The sequence below is a fragment of the Glycine soja genome, chromosome 15 (genome assembly GCF_004193775.1).
Source record: "Glycine soja cultivar W05 chromosome 15, ASM419377v2, whole genome shotgun sequence".
Classification (NCBI taxonomy): Eukaryota; Viridiplantae; Streptophyta; class Magnoliopsida; order Fabales; family Fabaceae; genus Glycine; species Glycine soja.
Genome location: NC_041016.1, coordinates 5,432,853 through 5,455,822, shown reverse-complemented (window position 1 = coordinate 5,455,822; position 22,970 = coordinate 5,432,853). Strand labels below are relative to the sequence as shown.

Sequence of the window (22,970 nt, the reverse complement as noted above, 5' to 3'; positions counted from 1 at the left end):
GAAAATTTTATAGTCAAGAGCCAAATATTAATCTTTCCCGATATTAAAGTTTATTTAATACGAGATGATTTTTTTAAAATATATTCTTTCATATACATGAACTTTTGAAAAATGAAAATTGATTTTTTGATTATATACTTAAAAATATATCATTGTCTGTCAATTATATCACAAATTATTGAATATTAGTTGATGAAATCTATTACATTTCATAAATCATATTTATAAACACTTTTTCTCTGTCTCCCTTTGCCTCTAACTAGCTATCGAGTTACTTCATTGCAAATTTACAATCTAATTAATCCATTCTCCTTATTTGAGTCACAAGGCTTCTTTACATATGTCCAAGCTAGCTACAAGGTAATATTTTATCAACTTTGTCAACAAGAGGTATTAACCTAACTTTCCCTAATGCAATAATTTATAATCCTATCTTATCTAATACGTGTACTTCATCCAACATCATAATTCATAACATCTCACCTCTGTCACAATGAATTAATTTATTTTCGTAAGTTGATTCTTTTCACAGAGATTTAGTTAATTTGCTGAAGTTTTATGTCAGCAGCGCCTTAAACAACCCTTATATTTTATATTGGGGATTGAGATTTGCAACAAAGTACAACATAAGTGGATTTTAAAAAATTTAAAATAAAAAAATAACATGGTAGTGGGTTAAGGGGTCAAGGTCAACCCGATTAGATTTGGACGAAAGATGGAGGGTCACCCACACGGCCACTGGCAACACCTAACCCACTACAGAAAAGGTCACCTAATAGTATACGTTAACTAGTACGTAGGTAATATTTAAAGAGATTTAAGATAACGTGATTCAAAGAAATTCAGTAAAAGGAACTCTCAAACATCTCACACTATCTAAAGATATGCTTAATTAAGTATATTAATTTATTGTTGGATCTATCCAATAACTCATTGTCGGACCCTTACGGGACCATCAGCATATGCTCAGTCCTGCTAATTGTTTTGGAATTTCTTAGCATTGATACTGCATCAGAGATAGTCTTGTAATCTTTTCTCAAAAAGGATCTTATTAAAGTGCATATGCGAACCAATTGAAGATTTAACTTAAGGAGCCGACTTTAGTACTTTTTTTTTTCTCTTATAAGTAAAATATATGTTGAAGATCAGCTACCAACTGTAGCATGAGACATGCCCAAATTGGGTGAAGAGGAATGTTAACAATATGCAAACACTCAACATAAACCAGCAAAAAAAGAAGCCAAAAATATCAATAAAATAAATGAAAAACACTCAGTAGTATACTTATATGGACGTCGTCCCCTGTCAAAACCAGAATTCATGAGCCTGCAGCAAGGCATATCAGAAATGCTCATTCCAAATAATATGATTGTCATGATTGAGGCATGCAATTTAGTGGATTAATGCTCCAATCCAACGTCACAGTTGAGTTATATCAACTTTAGTTTTGAACGTATACGCCCAACAACGAAACTTAATTAAATCCATCGATTGTTAAAAAAAAAAAAAAAAAGAGACCCTGGTTGGATGAAATATACTGCTATTTCTTATTAGTCATAAGTTAAGACCAAACAACCACTTCCGTATACATCATGTTCATGAGTATGTTTGTATATATATATATATATATTAGTAGTTTCAAACCATGATCTTTGTGCAGTTAAGTAAAATCTTTGAAAGAAGGATAAATTTCTCACTAAATAATTAATTGAAAGATGATGATTTTACACTTTTAGTGTTTTATTAAGTAGGAGTCTTTGTGAGAGGGATTGAGACAAATTTGTCTTTATTTCTATTTCACTCAAAAAATTGATAAGATAATTTATTTAATTTCAAAGTCAAATCGATCGATTAAATTCCGATTATTTATGAGATAACATGACGTCAACCCGATAATTTATTTTAATACAAAGTTAATCCATTGACCAAACTCTTTTAACGTGAGAATATTCCAAATGATACTCCGTTTGATATAGAGCATTGTAAACATATAAAGGACCCTCGTGCACCACAGTAGCTATTTGATGCTAGATGGTACCAGCAAATTAACCACACACATATTGCATTGTAAGATTGACTGCAGCTTAACCTATTGATGCAGCATTATTATTTAGGAGGCTGATAAAAATAAACCTTCACATGCATGATGTGTGACTCGAGGCTTCAATCCACAATTAATTAATTAAAAACCAATAACCGAACCACCTATATATGACAATATTAATACACAGAGAGTAACAAATAACAGATTAATTGTTCCACAATCCAAAATTCATTTGTGGATACACAGATAGCAAATATCATATTGCTCCAATTAATCCGAAATTCATTTGCGGATGGGGCCATCGAATTTCACAAGGACGTACAAAAACCGAACCACGTATGTAAGACAGCTAGCATTAATACACAGATCTAACAAGTATAACAGATTGCTTCAGATAAGAATAAATCAAATGAATTGATTCCAGGCTTCCTAAAATTTTTAGAAAGTCTAGACTCATAACTGGAAGAATCTTGAAGCCGCCAATTTGGATTTTCACTGTATCCCCATCAGAGGAACTAAGAAAAAATGTGTTACTAGCTATCCCTTTCATATGATTATTTATGTTTAAATTTTTTTTATTTGAAAATAATTGGTGTTTTAATTTAAAATTTTAAGATCTAATTTTGTTTTCAATTATACCATTATTTGATAATTACTATGAGTAAGTATATTAGTTAATAATGAGATATTAAAAAAAAGATACTGTAATTTTTTTAGTTTAAATTATCTCGATCCGTTAAGCATTAATCCTTAATTCATGTGCACTAGTCTAAGGAAGAAGTACGAACACTCATAATTAAGAAGGAAGAGAGATAAGGAACACAATATATACTATAGATATAAGATTTGATGCAATAAGTAAAAGAAAGCTAAAGTTTAGAATACTGAAACATAATGTTTGCAAATAATCGAGAGAAAACTACATTCAGCAATCAGCGCTTTTTTTTTTTTGGTGAAAACTACATTTAACACACAACGATGCAAGATTCTCTTCACCGATGCAGTACCTAAATTCATGCATGCATACTATTCTCCCAAGTCTCGCGAGAGTTTTCGAGATTACTTACTTTGATGTTGCGTGTATACCATTATGATTTGAATGTATATTTGGACTTTAGATAGATGCCAAAGAAATCTCAACGAAGTACCTAACCGACACATAGTACAACAAGCTAGAGCTCAAATTGCACACGTTGGTATTAAATTCAACAATTATCAGCCTCCAATTTGAATCCCCATTCCAAAATGTCAACATATTGTTTCTGCTCTCGTTGAAAGTTTGCTTTAGGGATCATAAACCACACGTAATCTCAGAGAAAGTTCTTCATGATCACTTCATTATAAAAAGGGCTGAAAAGGCCTAAACTTTTATCATAAAAAAATGGCATCTATCTCTCCTCTATCCTTCGTGCCCACAGTCAATAATGTCTCTTCCAACTCCATCGCTCCCCCTTCTCCGTTGCATCCATTTTCACGATTCCAATCCATTAAAAATAGAAAGCCAAAACCCCATCACATTCCTAGAATCACATGCAGTGGAAACCAAAACAATCCAACACCAAACCCTAATTCCCAGGGAGAACCTCCACATATTGTAGGACATAGGAGGAACGTTCTACTTGGCCTAGGAGGGCTTTGTGGTGCTGTTACTCTTAACAACAACAACCCTTTTGCCTTTGCAGCTCCAATATCTCCTCCTGACCTAAACACGTGCGGTCCACCAGACCTACCCGCAGGTGTAAAACCCACCAATTGTTGCCCCCCATCTTCCAAAATCATAGATTTCAAGTTCTCTCCCTCTAACCAACCCTTGAGGGTAAGACCAGCCGCACATTTGGTCAACGATGAGTATCTAGCCAAATACAAAAAAGCCCTTGACCTCATGAAAAAACTCCCCTCTGATGACCCGCGTAATTTCACCCAACAAGCCAACGTTCATTGTGCTTATTGTGATGGTGCATATCACCAAGTTGGGTTCCCTGACCTCGATCTCCAAGTCCACAACTCCTGGCTCTTCTTCCCTTTCCATCGTTGGTATCTTTATTTCTATGAAAGGATCTTGGGGAGCTTGATCAATGATCCAACCTTTGCCCTTCCATTTTGGAACTGGGATGCTCCTAAGGGCATGCAACTTCCTTCCATTTACGCAGACCCTAAATCACCCCTTTATGACACTCTCCGCAATGCCAATCATCAACCCCCAACACTCGTAGACCTCGACTTCAATCTCGAGGATCCTATTTCCAATGGCAAAATTTCCAACAACCTCACCATAATGTATAGGCAAGTTGTGTCTAACGGGAAGACTCCTACATTGTTCCTTGGAAATCCTTACCGTGCTGGGGATGAGCCTGACCCGGGTTTTGGATCAGTAGAGAATGTTCCACATGGCCCTGTTCATCTTTGGACCGGTGATATCAACCAACCTAACATTGAGAACATGGGAACTTTCTATTCAGCTGCAAGAGACCCCATTTTTTATTCTCATCATTCAAACATTGATAGGATGTGGTCCATATGGAAAACACTTGGTGGGAAAAGAAGGGATTTTACTGATTCAGATTGGTTAGAATCTGCGTTTCTCTTCTACGATGAGAACAAGAACCTTGTGCGTGTGAAGGTCAAGGATTCTCTTGACACTAGAAAACTAGGGTATGTTTACCAAGATGTTGACATTCCATGGTTAAATTCTAAGCCCACGCCGCGTAGGTCAAGGGTTCAGAAGGTAGCATTAGCACAAAATTTTGGTGTTGGTGCAGCACATGCTGCTGAGACTTCAAGGAATGTGAAGTTCCCACTAGTGTTGGATTCAGTTGTGAGCACAATGGTTAAAAGGCCAAACAAGTCGAGGAGCAAGAAGGAGAAGGAAGAGGAGGAAGAGGTTTTGGTGATTGAAGGGATTGAGTTTGAGAGAAACACACCTGTGAAATTTGATGTGTTTATCAATGATGAAGATGATAAGCAGATTCGACCAGATAATACAGAATTTGCAGGAAGCTTTGTGAGTGTGCCTCATTCACATATGCACAAAAACAAGGACATCATTACTTGTTTGAGGCTGGGACTTACGGATTTGTTGGAAGAATTGGAAGCGGAAGATGATGACAGTGTTAGGGTGACGCTGGTTCCGAGATATGGGAAAGGGCGTGTTAAAATCAGAGGCATCAAAATAGAGCTTCTTTCGGATTGAAAATTATCTATATGCTTCAACTACTTATATATGTGTGTGTGGTAATACATATATGGTTACTAGTTTCCAATAAAGTGTGTAACTCATAAAGAGATATTATGTATTTCCTATCATATGCTGATTCATTTAATACTTGATAAATAAAATAAAAGATTAATGCGTATGGATAATATAAAATAATTTTATAAAAAGATCGATGACCATAACAGAATTTCAAGATCGATATAGAGTTATATTAAGAAGATATGTTTATGTAGTTAAAAGGATCTAATTTAACTAGTTGAATAGAGTGATTGATAATAATTAAAAGTGATTGTGAAAATGTAATTAAGTAAAGTACTGTTGTGAGATTTTATGAATTTTTGTATGATTTTGTTGCAAAGTATAACATAAAAGTATAAAATATATGTTGTGTTATGAAACTGACAGTGTAGGATCACACATTTAAAGTGAGCAAACAATCAAGAATTTTATGAAATTAATTATAATTAGTTTATATCAATTAAAACTAAGTTCCTGCGTTCAGCTTATTCGAAATAGTTTATAAAATAATATTATTTTAATATGATATCTAATATACGTTTTCCAAGAAACACACAAGAAAACCCTTCAGAAGCAAATTAATATGATTAGTTCCTCTAATATTCTACTATTCTTAATGTGTCATTAGCACCTTAAGATAAGAGAAAAGTGCTAATTAGTTGATAAGTGTATTAATTTGTCATAAATAATAAAGTTAAAATAAAAGTCTAAAATCTATAGATATGTTGATTATACTTAAAGTGATACAAATTTAATTATTAAATAATTAGAAGAGATAAAAAAGAAAAAGAATTATAAGTGTAAAAATTGGGGTAAAAGAAAAAGAAAAAATAACAGAAAAGTAAACAATAATTTAAATGTAAAATATTAATTTTATATCGATAATCTTAATTTTAACATAAAAATATATGCTAAATATTAAATTAATAAAATTAAAAATAACTTAAAGAACAATTAATAAAAATTGACTAGATCATAAACGAAATAAACAAATCAAGTTTAATTTCCCAATTTTTTGAATAAACTAAATTCAATTTATAAATTTAGAGTTTAATTTTGATACATTGTAAGGAATTTTGTATTGTTAACCAATTAAAAATCATATTAAATTTAACTTTTAAAGTAATTATTATAAAATTAATATTTTTTTAATTACGACACAATTTATTATTACGTGACAGTATAAAAAATGTATGTATTATGATTGTATTCTAATTAAATTCTAAGATTAAACGTTTAATCTTTGTATTTTCACAAGAGAAACTTAATCTTTAAATTGTTGACTTATTTACATTTTTAAACCTAAATGTCCATAGGTAAAAAAAAAAAACTGGAATGAGTTAGCATATTTTTTAAACGTGGCTTATGAAGACAAGTCTAGCTATTTCGTTTTATGAGGAATTTAAAAGTTAAACATAAAAAAGTCTTTTTTCTCTAGGTGAGATTGATTACAGAGTCGTGAATTATATTTATAATTAATCAAGTTACGAGCTTCTAGGTCTCTCTTAATTATTTTGTCTATAAATTTTCTTTTGTCCCACTTCCTATAGCTTACTAAATACTAATGAGTTACTTACAATCTAATATCCATTCTCCTTTTTTGAGTTTTTATAAGTCTTGTTTACCCATGTTCAAACTACTTAGTTACAGGATAAATGTAAAATTATTAAAACATCATTATGAATAATAAAGAGAAAACTACATTCATCACATGCAATTAAGGACGCGAAAGACTTTTTGTCACGGGTGCAGTTAAATTCGTCCATGCATCTGCTCTCAAGTCTGATCATAAGAGGGTTTTCGACGATATCGCGTACTTGGGCGTTGTGTGTAAACCTTCATGTGGATTTTTATTTAATTGCTTGCCAACGACATGCATCTCAATGAAGTACGTATCAGATTGAAGTTAGCAGAGCTCAAATTCACACGTTGGTCTTAATTCATCTATTACCAACTGCAAATTTGCATTCCGATTAGCTAAATGTGAACATATATATTATTATTTCTGCTCTTATTAGAAATTTGTTTTAGTTGATTATCAACCACACGCAAATTCAAGATAAAGTTCTTCATCATGAGTTCATTATAAAAAGGGCTGAGAAGGTCTAAATTTCTAAAACAAAAAATGGCATCTATTTCTCATCTATCTTTCGTGTCCGCAGTCATCAATTAATGTCTCTCTCTACTCCACCACTCTCCCTTCTTCCTTGCATTCATTTTCACAATTCCAATCCACTAAAAAGAGAAAGCCAAAACACCTTCACATTCCAAGAGTGACATACAGTGGAAACCAAAACAATCCCACACCAAACCCTAAATCCGAAGGAGAACCTCCACATATTGTAATACATAGGAGGAAATTTCTACTTGGCCTAGGAGGACTTTGTGGAGCTGCAACTCTTAACAACAATAACAACAACAATCCTTTTGCCTTTGCTGCACCACTATCCCCGAACATAACCACATGCGATCCACCAAACCTACCTGCGGGTGCAGACCCAACAATTGTTGCCCCCCACCATCTTCTTCTACAAATATTATAGATTTCAAGTTCCCTCCCTCTAACCAACCCCTGAGGGTAAAACCAGCCGCACATTAGGTCAATGATGACTATGAAGCCAAATACGAAAGAGCCCTTAACCTCATGAAAAACCTCCCATCTGATTATCCACGTAATTTCGCCGAACTAGCCAACGCTCATTGTGCTTATTGTGAAGGTGCATATAAGCTAGTCGGATTCCATGATCTTGATCTTCAAGTGCACAACTCTTGGATCTTCTTCCCTTTCCACCGATGGTATCTTTATTTCTATAAAAGGATCTTGGGGAGTTTGATCAATGACCCAACCTTCGCCATTCCATTTTGGAACTGGGATTCTCGTCAGGGCATGCAATTTCCTTCCATTTATGCAAACCCTACATCACCCCTTTATGAAACTCTCCGCGATGCCAATCATCAACCCCCAACACTTGTAGACCCTAACTTCAATGACAATCCTAATGTTGACGGAAACATCTCCACCAACCTCACCATAATGTATATGCAAGTTGTGTCTAATGGAAGAACTCCCAAGTTGTGCCTAGCTTAGGTACTGGCTCCTTAGAGAATGTCCCACATGGCCCTCTTCATCTTTGTACTGGTGATAGCGACCAACCTAACTTTGAGGACATGGTTAGTTTCTATTCGGCTGCAAGAGACCCCATTTTCTATTCTCACCATTCTAATGTTGATAGGATATGGTCCATATGGAAGAAGACACTTGGTGGAAGAGATTTCACTGACTCGGATTGGTTGAATCCGGGTTTGTCTTCCACGATGAGAATAAAAACCTTGTGCGTGTAAAGGTTAAAGATTGTCTTGATGAGAGAAAGTTAGGGTATGTTTACCAAGATGTAGACATTCCATGGTCAAACTCTAGGCCTACACCGCTAGGATCTAGGGTTCGAAAGGTTGCACTAGCACAAAATTTTGGTGTTGGTGCAGCACATGCTGTTGAGACTTCAAGGAATAATGTGAAGTTCCCAGTGATGTTGAATTCGGTTGTGACAGACAGTGGTGAAGAGGCCAAAGAGGTCTATGAGCAAGAAGAAGAAGGAAGTGGAGGAGGAGATTCTAGTGGTTGAAGGGATTGAGTTTGAGAAGAGCACACCTGCGAAGTTTGATGTGATAATTAACAATGAAGATTATAAAGCAATCCGACCAGATAATACAGAGTTTGCAGGAAGCTTTGTCATGGCTCAAGCGATTTCTTTTAGAAACTAATTCCCAATCAGAATTTATTTTGTGTGAGCGTTTTATTAAGGAAAAAGAGGAAATACATATTTTGTAAAAAAAACAGCAAAATATGTACATATTTAGCCAACCGAAACATCGAAATAAGTGCATGAGTGCATGAGTATAGCAAAATATGCATCTATTTCATTGTTGCTCTTGTGATAAAATATGTATTTCGTTATTTCTCTCAATAAAATACTCACACAAAACCAGTTCCCTTCTTAAAATATTTCAAAAGAGACCCTGATTGAGAATTAGTTTTAAAAGAGATCTCCTGATATCAATTTGCCGTCATGTGCCTCACTCGCAGAAGCACATAAACAAGAACATCATTACTTCTTTGAAGCTCGGACTAACGGATTTGTTGCAAGATTTGGGAGCAGAAGATGATGATAGTGTTATGGTGACGCGTGTTCCAAAGTTTGGGAAAGGTCGCGTCAAAATCCGAAACATCAATATAGAGCTTATTGCAGATTAAAATAAAATTATTTATATAATATTACTACTTTTATATATATATATATATATGGTAGTTATACGGATAATAATATGGTGATAATGCATTGTCCTATAAAAGCATTTCCGATTACGCGAGTGATTCGGAGGGAGATAGTATAGTTCCTATACAATAAATTCGTGGCTTCTACATTGGAGTAGCCTATCTTATTCTTATTTACGGCGACATGATATATATGAGAATACTTGATAAATAAAATTATATGTTGTTTTTCTTGTGGATTCTTGTCAAGAGTGAAAATTTGTTTTCCAGTTTTAAGTCTGTAACTTAAACACTTTAAATATTATATTGAGTAAATTTGTGTTGCTGGTGTACACTAATATCGCACTATTTTCCTTGTTTTAGTTAATGTTTGTAAACACTTAATTTTATTAGGATAAATACAAAAAAATAAAATATAAATAAGAAAAACAAAATGATAACGAAAAAAAAGATATAAAATATATGGAAAAAGGTTTTATCCATTCATTTCTGGTGAACAATAATTTTCTGCAATTTGGTTCAAAGCACAATAAAAGGAAAAATACAAAAACTGTTAATCAGCATACTCAAAGTTTGTAGCATGCATGAAAACAAAAGATAATAGAGATCAATGTCATATCATACTCAAACACGTCAACAACAACTTTAATTAAGAGAATGCTACAAAAAAAAAAAGCTGAATAAGGAAATACGTACGTTTTCTGAATGTTGAAAGAATGCAAAAAAAAATAAAATTAACCAAAGGAAGTAAAGTTTGAGCAGCAGTTCCCTGTCTGAAGAGAAAATACTTGCACTCTATGATCTCATGCATCAGTACTCTGCATGGAAAACATATGTACCCTCTTAATTGCTTTTTTTTTTTTAAGAAAAGTCTCAGGTATAAGAAACCTTAGCATTTTCTCCTGATAACTGTTAAATAATTGTATTCTGATAGTATAAAATTAGTCAAATATTGGTCTGAAATTAATTATTTAGCAGTTATTTATGATTAAAAGTTAAAAAATTAATTAAATTGAATTTTTGGTTGCAGATATAAAAATTGGAGGTGTAGCAAGCAAAAAGGACAGAAAAATTGAAGAAAAGAAGAAAATTTGAAGAAGGCCCAGTCCAATACGCGCATCACGAGCTAAGTGGGCCAGGAAGTACACGCGCTAAGCGCGGAATATCGCGCTAAGCGCGCCAATGAAGGCCCAAAGCCCACTTCAACAGTTATAAATAGAGAGTCAGTCCAAGAGACAGAAGACACCAACACATAACCCCCTCTCCTAGGGGTTTCATTTACTTTCTTTCACCCCCTTCTCATTGTAAAACTACTCTCATGACTATGAGTGGTTTATCCCCTAGCTAGGGGTCTGGTAGCCTTAAAAAAGCCAATGATGTATGAAGCATTTCAAGAGTTATCAATAAAAAGAGGAATTCCCTCCAAGTTTTTTATTTATTTACCGTTCTTTCTTTTTACATCCTGTATCTCGAACTTGCTTTCTGTTAGGGTTTAGTCCACCCCGGAGAGGGTAAAGCCTAATTAGGGGTAAGGAATGAATACTTGGATCTGTTTTAAGAGTTAGGTCACTCGGGAGAGGGTAACGCTTAATAGAACACTAAAAGGAAGAAATTATCGGGTTATCTTTTAGAGGGTTTTTCTTCCTGGTTCTTTTATCTGCTTTTCTTTCTTATTTATTCTGCATTTCAAACTTTATTTTCTGTTAGTCTTTAGGCCACTCGGGAGAGAGTAAAACCTAATTAGGGATAAGGAATGAATGCGTGAATCGGTTTTAAGGGTTAGGCCACTCGGGAAAGGGTAACGCGTAATAGAACAATAAAAGAAAGAAATCATTGGGTTAACATGACTTAATGCCTCAATGCCCATGTTTTAGCAAACATCTAGAATGTAATCTTAATGCATCTTAGTTATTGAGTCTTCGCAAAGGGCATTTGGAAGATAGGTAATTAAGGTATGCTTGTCATCCTGAGACATCAGGGGCAAGTAGATGGATAGATGTGGGGCATAATTAGTTCACTGGTATTGATAACAGACAAATTCTCAATCCATATATCTAGGCTGATTAGACTTGTTAGGTTTTAGCAATTTTAATATATAGATTTTATTCCCTATTTTGATTGTTGGTTTTTAGGAGCAAGTATTTATGCTTAGTAGATTTAGATTTTATTTGAATTTCGTAGTTATCTTTATCGTAATTTAAATATTTTATCTTCTAATTTTATCTTTTAATCTTATTTTTAAATCTTTTATCTTATCTTATCTATTATCTTTATCTTTTATTTTAAATTTTTATCTCTTGCTTTTAAATTGGGTTTGCATTAATCTAAATACAAACAAAATCCCTGTGAATTCAACACTCAAACTTTCAACAACTTTACACGATTTCATACACTTGCCAACGAGCTAACATCTCCATTCACGGATCAAAATCTATTGTCGACAGTCCCTCTTCCCTTTATTTCCCCCAATTATTAAAAATTGACAACTCTGTTCCCAGCTGTCATTATTCATGGAGGTTTCATTCAAGGAGTTTATAGCTTTGTCTCTTCTATATTCTTCTTTAGGCAACTCAATTAGAAAGTGACAACTCAGTTATTTAGTTAAATATTTAGTTCCATTTTTAAATTTTTACCTAGTGTGTTGATTTCATGTGTTTATCTCTGATGTGTTCGTTTCTTTTATTTATATAATATACAGGCACAAAGTTTTCAACAAAATATCCCCTACGTACCTGTAGACAACTACTTGACGTTTTCAAACTCTTATTTAAAATAAAAGTATTAAACTAAATTAAATAGCTACAAAAATGCTAAATCAAAACTAAAATGGATAGCCTGCATGCGACATGTTAGGTGTAAAAATTGGTGATTTAGAGAAAGTTATTATTTTCAATTAAATATTTGAACAAAATAAATAAAATTCATGAAAGGTATATTTTAACAAAATAAAAAATGGATTTCAAAAAATATATATGTCTTAGTTTTTTTTACGCAAATTATGTCTTACAGTATTTTATAAAGCAGTAGTGGTAAAATGAAGTTTTTGTTTCCCATTATTAAACAAATTTAATTATATTTTGAAGGTGAGAGTGATTTTAATAATTTTCAATTGTGAAAAATGGATCCTGAATAATCTATAAGTTTTTTTTATTGCATGATATAAAACGTTTAAAGAAAAATATTCCTTGAAATAAAAGAATATGCCAGGACATAAAAATGAGACAAATTAAAACAAAAGAAATATAAATAAGGTATATTTTATTAGAAACCATCTAAAGTACCCGAACAGAATTCAAAAGATTTCTCTCATCTCTCAAACACAAAAATATCGTCGCAGCCGTATTTAATTTTCAATATTTCGATTGGGTTTGCAATATATCAGATTACTGGTATATATGTTAGAAAATAAAGCTGATGTCAAACAAATAAAAAACGAAAAAAATCTTTTTTTTACAGAGAAAACGAAGAAAATAAAATAAAGCTGATATAAAGACAAAAACAGTAAGTCTTACTTCCCATGTGCCAAAAAAAAAAGACAACAGAAATTAACGCAGTAATAAGAAACAAAAGTTCAAAACAATATAAAAAACTATACAAATTTAAAAGTCAAATTAAAAGAATCAGAAATACAAAAGTCAAACTAGGATAGCATTATCCTAATTTTAAGTAAAAAGTCGAAATAAGATATAAAAACAATAAGAGTTTGGTTAAGGAAACGTAAGAATGACGTGTTCATCATCAGGTGTCCCACTAATTTAACAAGGTGTATAATTTATTGACATATTCAAATTTTTAAAAATTAGATATGATTTATTTTAATAATCAATTCAAATTAGTTCAAATTGTCACAAACCACTCTATATAACATGTATTTTTTTTCTAAAAATATATACTTTTTTAAAAATAATTATTTTAACATTAATTTATTTATGAACATAAATAATTAATATTAAGCACAAGTTGTGCTAAAGATTAGAGAAACAACTACCAACCAAATTAATTTATATACTATGTATCGATAATAATTCCAACTAACTAACAAATGCTTTTTTTAAGTTTGAATCTCAAATATATAAGTGTATTAAATATTTAAGAAGAATTTTATCATTTATAATAATAATAATTTCATTCAACTCGATCATATTTATCTTCCATGAATATAGTTTTTATATATAAAAAATAAAATTAAAATAACTATGTATTATATATAAAAAAATGACTTAATAATAATATTCAATATGACATTATATTATATTTATACTGATATAATTTATCTTGAAATATATTCGATAAAACATATTTGATTTTAATTTAATACTTTTTAAATTTATAATTTAAGTATATATAATATTAAAATTAATGTAATATTTTTTAATTTAAATACTTCTTAAATTCTCAATAATTTTAATTTAATAATTTTCAATTAATGTATTGATATAATTTATCGAGCAATTGAACTTTATTAATATCAAAAGAGCTTAACCTTAACATAAAACATGCCAAAGACAAGCGCTTGTCTGATAAAAGAAAGCACAACTAGAAAAATTACTAAGAGTGAGTTTGAATAAGCGTTTAAATCCTATCCAACACAAAAAACTTCCATTAATTTTGTCCTGTCACGTTTTGTGTTGAAAAATGTGTGAAATTCCGTTCAATGCAAGTGCAAACGCCTATACAAACATACACTAATTAGCTTCCCACCCCAACTGAAAACAACGACCGTACGCAATCTGCACAGAACCAAAACAATAGAGAAACTGGTCAGAGATATTTAATTGTCGCCCTTGTCATCTTCGAAAAGTATATGCTTGATTTTTTTTAGGAAGGTAGTAGATTTGAGCTTTATATATATATATATATATATATATATATATATATATATATATATATATATATATATATATATTATTTTTCATATAGACTATAGCCTATAGGTATTATAATTCTATACTTCTATTTGAGTCGGATTGGAATTGGATATCAACCATAATTACATTTAAAATAATTTTGTGTCAATTGAATATACTTGATGATGAAAAAAATTACAATTAGCTCTATACTATATATATTGTGAATGTTTTGTCTCAAATTAAGATAATAATATATCTTATTAATGAGGATTACCAACATCATATTTTTTAATACATTCTTTCTAAAATATTATCTATTTTTATTTTCAATCAATTTTAACTAAAAAGAGATATTGTGTTAAAGAAGTATATGATAATATAAATGATAATATATATGTTCCTAACATTTCTCTCTTAGTATCACATGCTATTTTTTCTTTGTCTTTCTCATCATATCATATGGTATTACTTTATATATTTATATTTATATTTGTGGGGTTTTTTTTTCTCCAGTAAATGAATATTTTCAAAAAAAATTATAGTAAATTTTTTTATCAAACAAATTAGTCTCTCATGCATTTAAAAAATTCGTGTGATCTGTATACAGAAAAGACAAAAAAAACCCCCGTAGAAAACAGAAAAGATTCCGAGCGTTGTTTTGGTGGCATAACATATAATTATCGCAAAGTATAGCAGTTGGAACGAAATTGCATTGCTCAAATTAGAATGGTGTAATAATACTATAAAGTGAACAGGCCCCTGGAAAGAAAAAAAAAATCTGGAATTGTGATATTTGCACACTATTTCATACATGATACCACCAGAACTTTCGTGGAAATTGATTGTCTTTAGCTAGCTTGCTCGTCCATTCAGCGGAGAGGATCCAAATTCCAGGCCATAACCAAAACAATAATAAAAGTATACAAATAGGATTATGTTATACTACTATTTAATTCGTCTTAGCATAAAGTATTCCCAATTGATCATCTGTATTTGGAATTCGTCAGGGAAGATATAGTGACTCGCACGGCAATGAAACTTACTTTAGAAGAATAATAAACAAATAATAGCAATTCCAGTTGATCCTCGTCCACGTGATTATTAATTGATATCATGTTAATCTTCAACATTTCTCTTATTTTGATGAAGAGAATAGTCTACCGAACTTAGTTATAAAATGGGAGGCATTTCACAAGCTTTAAGCACACAATATATTGCATCTACCAAAATTTGCATATTCCAAAATAAATCTATCTATCACATACTCATGGCTTCCCTATATCCTCCACCCTTTTCCATTGCAACCAATAATAATACTTCCACCCCAGCTGCCACCGGAACCCATGTTTCTACCTCTTGTTCCATCCCCTTAATCAGAAATCACAATTCCAATGCCCCAAAAGTTGCGAAGTCTAGAGTGTCATGCAAAGCCACAAAGGGTGGTGACCAAGAAAACCAATCAATAAAAAACATCAACAAAGACACCCAAGAAGAGGCCTTTATGTTTGACAGAAGAAATATCCTCATTGGCCTAGGAGGCTTTTATGGTACCCTAAGCAATGATTCATTGTCCCTTGCAGCACCTATCTCCCCTCCAGAGATAACCAAATGTGGCCCACCTGACCTTCCCTCAGGAGCCAAACAGACCAATTGTTGCCCTCCAATTTCCTCAAACATCATAGACTTCACACTTCCAATCACCCCCCAAGTTAAGGTCAGACCCGCTGCACATTTGGTAGATGCCACATACCTCCAAAATTACAAAGAAGCCCTTCGTCGCATGAAAGCCCTGCCTCCCAACGATCCACGAAGCTTCACACAACAAGCTAACATTCATTGTGCTTATTGTGATGGTGCATATCACCAAGTTGGGTTCCCTTCTCTTGATTTTCAAGTTCATAACTCTTGGCTCTTCTTTCCCTTCCACCGCTGGTACCTCTACTTCTATGAGAAAATCTTGGGAAGCTTGATCAAAGATCTTGACCCAAATTTTGCCCTTCCCTTTTGGAACTGGGATTTCCCCAATGGCATGCCAATGCCAGCCATGTACACTGATCCCAAGTCACCACTTTATGACTCCCTCAGAAACGCAAATCATAAACCGCCAAAACTCGTTGACCTAGACTACAACGGCGTTGAAGACCAATCCTCAACACAAGAACAAATATCAACCAATCTCAACACCATGTACCGGCAACTGGTGTCAAGTTCAAAGACTCCAACGCTCTTCTTCGGTAGCCCTTACCGTGCAGGAGAAGATAGTGATCCCGGTGGTGGCACTGTGGAGAACATTCCTCACGGTCCGGTCCATATATGGACCGGTGATAACACACAACCTAACTTTGAGGACATGGGGACTCTCTATTCTGCTGCTAGAGACCCTATTTTCTATTCTCACCACGCTAATGTGGATAGAATGTGGTCCATATGGAAAACTCTTGGAGGAAAGAGAAGTGACATCAAAGACCCTGATTGGTTGGAATCTGGGTTTCTTTTCTACGATGAGAACAAGAATCTTGTTCGTGTGAAGGTTAAGGATTGTCTTGATACTAGAAAGCTTGGATATGTTTACCAAGATGTTGATGTTCCGTGGTTAGAAGCTAAGCCAACACCGCGTTTTCGAAGAGTGGTTGCAAGGAGCTTTGGTGCTGGTGCAGCACTGGCTGCTGAGACTACTAATAAAACTACTAATAAGTTTCCTTTGGTTTTGGATTCAAGTGTGAGTGCTCTTGTGAAGAGGCCAAAGAAGGGAAGGAGTGAGAAGGAAAAGGAAGAGGAGGAAGAGGTTTTGGTGATAGAAGGGATTGAGTTTGAGAGGGATTTGGGTGTGAAGTTTGATGTGTATATTAACGATGAAGATGATGTGCCAGGTGGGCCAAGTAAGACTGAGTTTGCGGGAAGCTTTGTGAGTGTGCCTCATAAGCACAAGCACAAGCATGGGAAGATGAAGACTAACTTGAGGCTTGGGATAACGGAGTTGTTGGAGGATTTGGGTGCTGAAGATGATGAGCATGTGGTGGTGACTTTGGTGCCCAAGTTTGGGAAGGGGCATGTCATCGTTGGTGGGATCAAGATAGAGTTTCACAAGTGAGGATGGCGATAGTTAATTGAATTGAAAAAGTTTGAATGAAATTAAGCCATATGCGATATATATGTTATACTATGTTATGCGATTTAATAGCGAGAAAAAGATTGGAAATAATAATAAGCGTTAAAAGTGTGTAAAATAATTCGATTTTCAAATATGATTATTTCATAAGGTTTTCACCAATAAATATATAATTGAAGTTTTCAGTCACTAAATTGCCTCGTACCGTGTGGCACTTCTCTTGGAGACAAGGATCGTGCAGATTAAGGTGCTAGCTAGTTATTATAATTATATCCCATGTTAGACCACTTTAAATAATAAGAAAAGGAGAAATATATATACATATATATGTGTGTGTGTGTATATATATAAAATACCCTTTCAATGAGTATATATCAGTGTATAAAAAATGATACAGATTTCAAAATCTAAATAAAGGATCTCTGCGTTATTACAAACGAAAAAATTAATTTATGAATTGTGATTATCATTTTCTATACCCTTCCTTCACGTCCATATAAAATATTACATCGTTGATTAAAATGAAAGAAAGAGTTAATAAAACAAAATTCATTTCTATGACGTGTAAAAAATGTAGGCTATGTAAAATACTTATCAGTATACATATCTTGTTTACAGTGCTTCATATATAATGGTTCTATTCTGTTTATTAGTCTGTAACATCGAGAGTCGAGACTAAGCGTGCTAATTATGTGTGGTAAGCGCCAAATATATGGATGTGCTTCTTCATTTACGTCGAGGTGAAGTATTAATATTTGATAGGTTTGAGTGATAACAACGTTTGTTCTTACTTTTTGTTACAATAATAACGAATAACTATAATGTAATTGAGAAATGTTAACAATTTTATTTTTAAAGATCCTAATATGATGTATTTATTATTTTCTATTTAAATTATTAAATGCGTAATATGAAGGATTTCTTTTTAAGATAAAAAAATATAGCTAAATAATAATAAGTAAAAATAACTTAACAATAATGATGATATGTATTATATATTTGTATAGGAGTATTTATGTAATTTTACAATAACAAGTACTTGCGAGTATGAATACCTTGATACTCACCCCATTTATTTAATGAATAGTGACAATATTGATTTAAATTACTTGTGGATATACCCATTTAGCTATTCATCTTCTATTTGATATAAATTTTACCCGCATATGTCTACAATTATGAAAAAGTTTAGTATTCCTATTTTTAGGAGTTTATTTTTTAGTTGAAAACTCTTCAAATAAAATATGGATTACCTAATCGAACCCTGCACGGCACTAAACTAATTTATTATATCTGTTACTTAAGAATGACCTAAAATACACTGCATGTGCTATTTTGTTGAATATGAAAGTGGTGAATTTGAAACTATGACTAAGGAGCAACATTTAATCTTGCCATCGAATGATAATTGCATTATTATAATTATAAAATAGTTCATTCTGAAGAGAAACTAGTGAATTTATAAATGTTATTTTGGATGACAGTATACGTGTGGCTTACGAAAGTTAATAAAGGATGACAAGCTGGTTGCTTGTTGGACCATTTCTAATGGTGACAAAAGTGTTCCTAGTCATTATTGGGCGTGTCAAGATCGACTCTTAAGTCTTAACTCTTAACCCTTCCTCTTACTTTTATGAAGTTGATGAACACGTTATCATATACTCTATGCTAACATTGTCATTCTCACTCAGTCAATCATGTATCCTAACTTTTTTGTTGAACGTTTGAAGCTTTTCGTTACCAAAGACACGTCTTCCGTAACTGATTAACTACCTGGTGATCACCTTCTTGAAAAACTTTACATTACATCTGAAGAGAGGGGATAACATAGAAATTTTACACACAAAAAAAGGTCGGAAATGGGAAGACTTGGGCTGGAGTTGTAACAATTGGACTCTCCTCGTTTCGTGGAAAACTGGGTTTTGTGGGATGGGCTGGCTGCTATTTTGTACTGGGTGTTGCTAGGTGCACCTAGCATTATTGCTGGTGCACCCAATACTTAAGGTAAAATGACGAAAATATCCTTGATCCGTAAGCCTTTTACGGATCAACATGATCCGTAAGTTTTTTACGGATCAACTTGATCCATAAGATTTTTACGGATCATGTTGATCCGTATTGTTTCGTAAAAGGCTTACAGATCAAGTTGATCCGTATCAATCTTACGGATCAACTTGATCCGTACGATTTACGGATCACCCTCACACACATCCATCACAAATGCGAAAAAAACGTAGGGGCAATTTTGGTATTTTAATTAAATGTTGGGTGCACCAGCAATAATGTTGGGTGCACCTAACAACACTCTTTTGTACTGGGTGTTGCTATTGGCTCCAATGGGTTTTACTATTGGCCATATAATTCCTCAAATTTTCAAAATTACCTATTCCCAAAGAGAATTAGGAAGGTAAAGGTTCTGCATAACATAATCACGATTTTGTTGTACATTTGTGCAATGGAATCTTGTGCACAATTTTCGCACACTCCGTTATGCAATGGAATCACGATTTCATAATACATCTTAGTGTGGAAAAAAATACATAACAAAACCATGATTCTGTTATGCAAGGGAGGTTAAAAAATGATGGTACAACAAAAGTGTGATTCCATTGTACATTACATTACGAAATCACACTTCCGATTAGTAATTTTTCTTAAAAAAATTGTACAATGGAAGTGTGATGAAGTCATACTTCCATTGTACCTTTTTTTCATAATTTTAAAAAGTCTTCAGAAATTACATGTATTGCATACAATTTCATAGAAATATCAATTACATATTGAGGTTCACATCCATAAAAATAATGGGATACACATGTAACTTTTGTCATGAACAAAATGTCTACTACATATTTCAATCCTTAGAAATGTCTATTATGTATTGAAATCCTCTAACTAATTCAAATTGTATTGAGTTGAAAGCTTGTATGTGTTGATTGTAAGCTTTTGCCATGAGCGAACTTTGGGTGTGTAGTAACTTCTCCATTGTAGTACAACAGGAGGCAAGGGACAACGATCCTTTAAAAAAATCTCCATTATCATATATACAAGAGACAAAGTTAGCCAAAAAATCAATATTAGCTTACAAACGTAAATGATATCTTTAGTAGATATTATATACCTACAATAATTGTGCAACACAACAAAATCATGATTCAGTTATATAAAATTGCAAAACAAAATTGTGATTCTATTTTGACTACGAAAACGAAAAAAAATTGGTAGTATATGAGTGTACAGAGTGAAGAGAGGAAAGAAAGGGAAAGAGAAAAGAGAGAATGAATTAAGAAAGAGAAAAAAAGGAAAGGAGAAAGAAGATATGAAAGGTGGAGAAGGGTAGTTTGGTAATTGTTCTTGGCTGGTATGGGCCAAGAGCAATTTTGTTGGGACCAATAGTAATAACCTTTTGTACTAAAGTCAACTACGCAAGGTATGGTGTTAGGTTGTTTGATGGAGGGGAACTCCTGTTCCCAATACCAATATTGTTATTAACACTATCAATCCTTAAGAAAATTTTCTTTTGTCTACTCACCAAATCCTTACACCCCTTTCCCTTCCCCTTCCCCGTAAATTTCTCAGTTCCCCAACCTCGTCTACCACCATCGCGTGTGACCCCACCTTTATCCACCACCTCATGTGTGATCCCATCCTCCACCATTGCGGCTTGAAGGTCATAGATCTAACTCCCTCTGCGATTTCCAAGGAACAATTATAGGATAAAACAAAATGACACCCACCTGGATAGTGTCAACAACAATTGTGATACTACAAGAGCAATCCCCTTAATGAAGTAAGTTCAATATATATCGGCCTGTATCCAAACAAATTACTTCGTGACCTTTAAACTCTATTTATAAATACTACATTTGTTCCTATAAATAAAATCGCTTTAACTCATTCACACCTTTAAATAATCATATTAATTTATCAATTATTTATATTATTCTTTTAAAATTATCCTTTATTTTTTCACAACTTAATTTTTTTCGCCAAAAAATAATTAATATCTAAAGAGAGAATGTTGAATTAATTAGGGTGTGTTTGGTTTGTATTTTCATTTTCTATTTTCATTTCCTGTTTTCATTTTCTTAAAACTGTTTTCATTTTCAAAAGATTAAAATTCTGAAAAAATATGTTTGATTTGATTTCTTGTTTTTTGCTTTCAAGAAATAAAAACACTGAACATGCTTTCAAAAGGAAATATTGCTTAAAATTATATTCCTTGTGTATTTTCATTTTAATCAAAATGAGGTTCTGATTTCAACTGAAAATAAAATTTTATTATTTTCCATTTTTGGTTTGTTTGAGAAAATATTTTCACTGAAAATGAAAACAAAAATTCAACCAAACACATTTTTATCACTATTTTCTATTTCTATTGAAAATAAAAATAAAAAACAATTCAACCAAACACCCCTTAGATTTTGTCACATCAGAATCCCTCCAAAATTTATGCCAAGAACTCAGCAAAAGAAAAAAAAAATCCGAGAAGGTATAAATCTATCATTTATATATTAATTAATCTCACCATACCGGATACTAGAGTGAAGAAGTGATGGTGGTGCTGGCAAACTTGGGAATGGTTCCTGGAGGTCTTATCCAGATAACACCCGTTTTCTGCTAACGGTGAGAACATGGGGAGCTTCTATTCTGCTGGCATCGGCAACAAACCCATTTTCTTAATTTCCTCAACATAGTCAGGAATTTTAATAGTTGAAAAAGGAAGTTTAAAGGTTGAAGTAAAGATGATGGAGAAGGGGACCGCGCCAAAAAAATAGAAGTTACCCATGCTCTCAAAGTTAGGAGAAAATGTAAAAACTGCTTGTTGGACTGGTAGTGAAGGAAAGCTAGTGCAACATTTATAGGCTACCATTAGCTGAAATGAAATTATTGTGAAAATTCAGCTCGGTAGTACACATGTACTGCTGCCTTGCTGCCTTGGCTAGAAAGAGTACAATAGTACAAAATCATTTTCTAATTAATTGGTACTGCACGTCAGTAGCTAATTGTTTTTTTGAAAATGGATCTCTCATGTGTAATTTTCACTTGGATCTCCTTTATGTGAAAATCTTCATCATTAAAATTTCATGTCCTTCTTCTTTTAATATTTATACTTTCTCTTGATTTTCTCTTTCAAGTACAAACTCATGGTGGTGTCTAATGTGGAAAGCTAATAGTATTTTTTAATAGGTTTAACTGTTTAAATAACTTTTGGTCCTTATAAATTAATGTGTTTCTTTTATTTTGTTTTAGTTCTTAATTTTTTTTTAATCTTTTAAATATTTGCTTTTTTTGTTTTAATTTCTGCAATTAAGTAACAACCTTAACTACTAGACAATGATATATATTTTTTTATAAAATATTTTTTTAAATCTTTTGTTAACTAATTTAACGTGATCAGCTGTTGTAAATAATAAATACCACATAAAACTAAGTGTGGTTATCATGACTATAAAAGAGTT

General features: G+C 32.7%; 2 protein-coding genes, 1 long non-coding RNA gene and 1 pseudogene across 3 annotated transcripts; 3 read left to right on the top strand and 1 right to left on the bottom strand.

Annotated features, from left to right (window-relative positions):
* The first annotated feature begins 3,402 nt into the window (after nucleotides 1–3,402).
* LOC114388593 (polyphenol oxidase A1, chloroplastic-like) lies at nucleotides 3,403–5,397 on the top strand. Its single transcript, XM_028349158.1, has one exon. The coding sequence runs from the start codon at nucleotides 3,426–3,428 to the stop codon at nucleotides 5,232–5,234; it is 1,809 nt and encodes a 602-aa protein (XP_028204959.1). The 5' UTR covers nucleotides 3,403–3,425; the 3' UTR covers nucleotides 5,235–5,397.
* A 2,004-nt stretch (nucleotides 5,398–7,401) lies between these two features.
* On the top strand, nucleotides 7,402–9,528 carry LOC114386613 (annotated as a pseudogene).
* Nucleotides 9,529–15,585: 6,057 nt separating this feature from the next.
* LOC114386424 (polyphenol oxidase, chloroplastic-like) lies at nucleotides 15,586–17,697 on the top strand. Its single transcript, XM_028346432.1, has one exon. It carries the CDS (start codon nucleotides 15,667–15,669, stop codon nucleotides 17,488–17,490), a length of 1,824 nt encoding a protein of 607 aa, XP_028202233.1. The 5' UTR covers nucleotides 15,586–15,666; the 3' UTR covers nucleotides 17,491–17,697.
* A 2,459-nt stretch (nucleotides 17,698–20,156) lies between these two features.
* On the bottom strand, nucleotides 20,157–22,332 carry LOC114386585. Its single transcript, XR_003661117.1, has 2 exons — nucleotides 21,041–22,332; nucleotides 20,157–20,538 (listed from the first exon to the last, which is right to left on the bottom strand). It is a non-coding gene; the product is annotated as an uncharacterized LOC114386585 (long non-coding RNA).
* Between the last annotated feature and the right edge of the window lie 638 nt (nucleotides 22,333–22,970).

Coding starts and splice junctions, on each gene's coding strand:
- LOC114388593 (XM_028349158.1), top strand. CDS start 3,426: ATGGCATCTATCTCTCCTCTATCCTTCGTGCCCACAGTCAATAATGTC.
- LOC114386424 (XM_028346432.1), top strand. CDS start 15,667: ATGGCTTCCCTATATCCTCCACCCTTTTCCATTGCAACCAATAATAAT.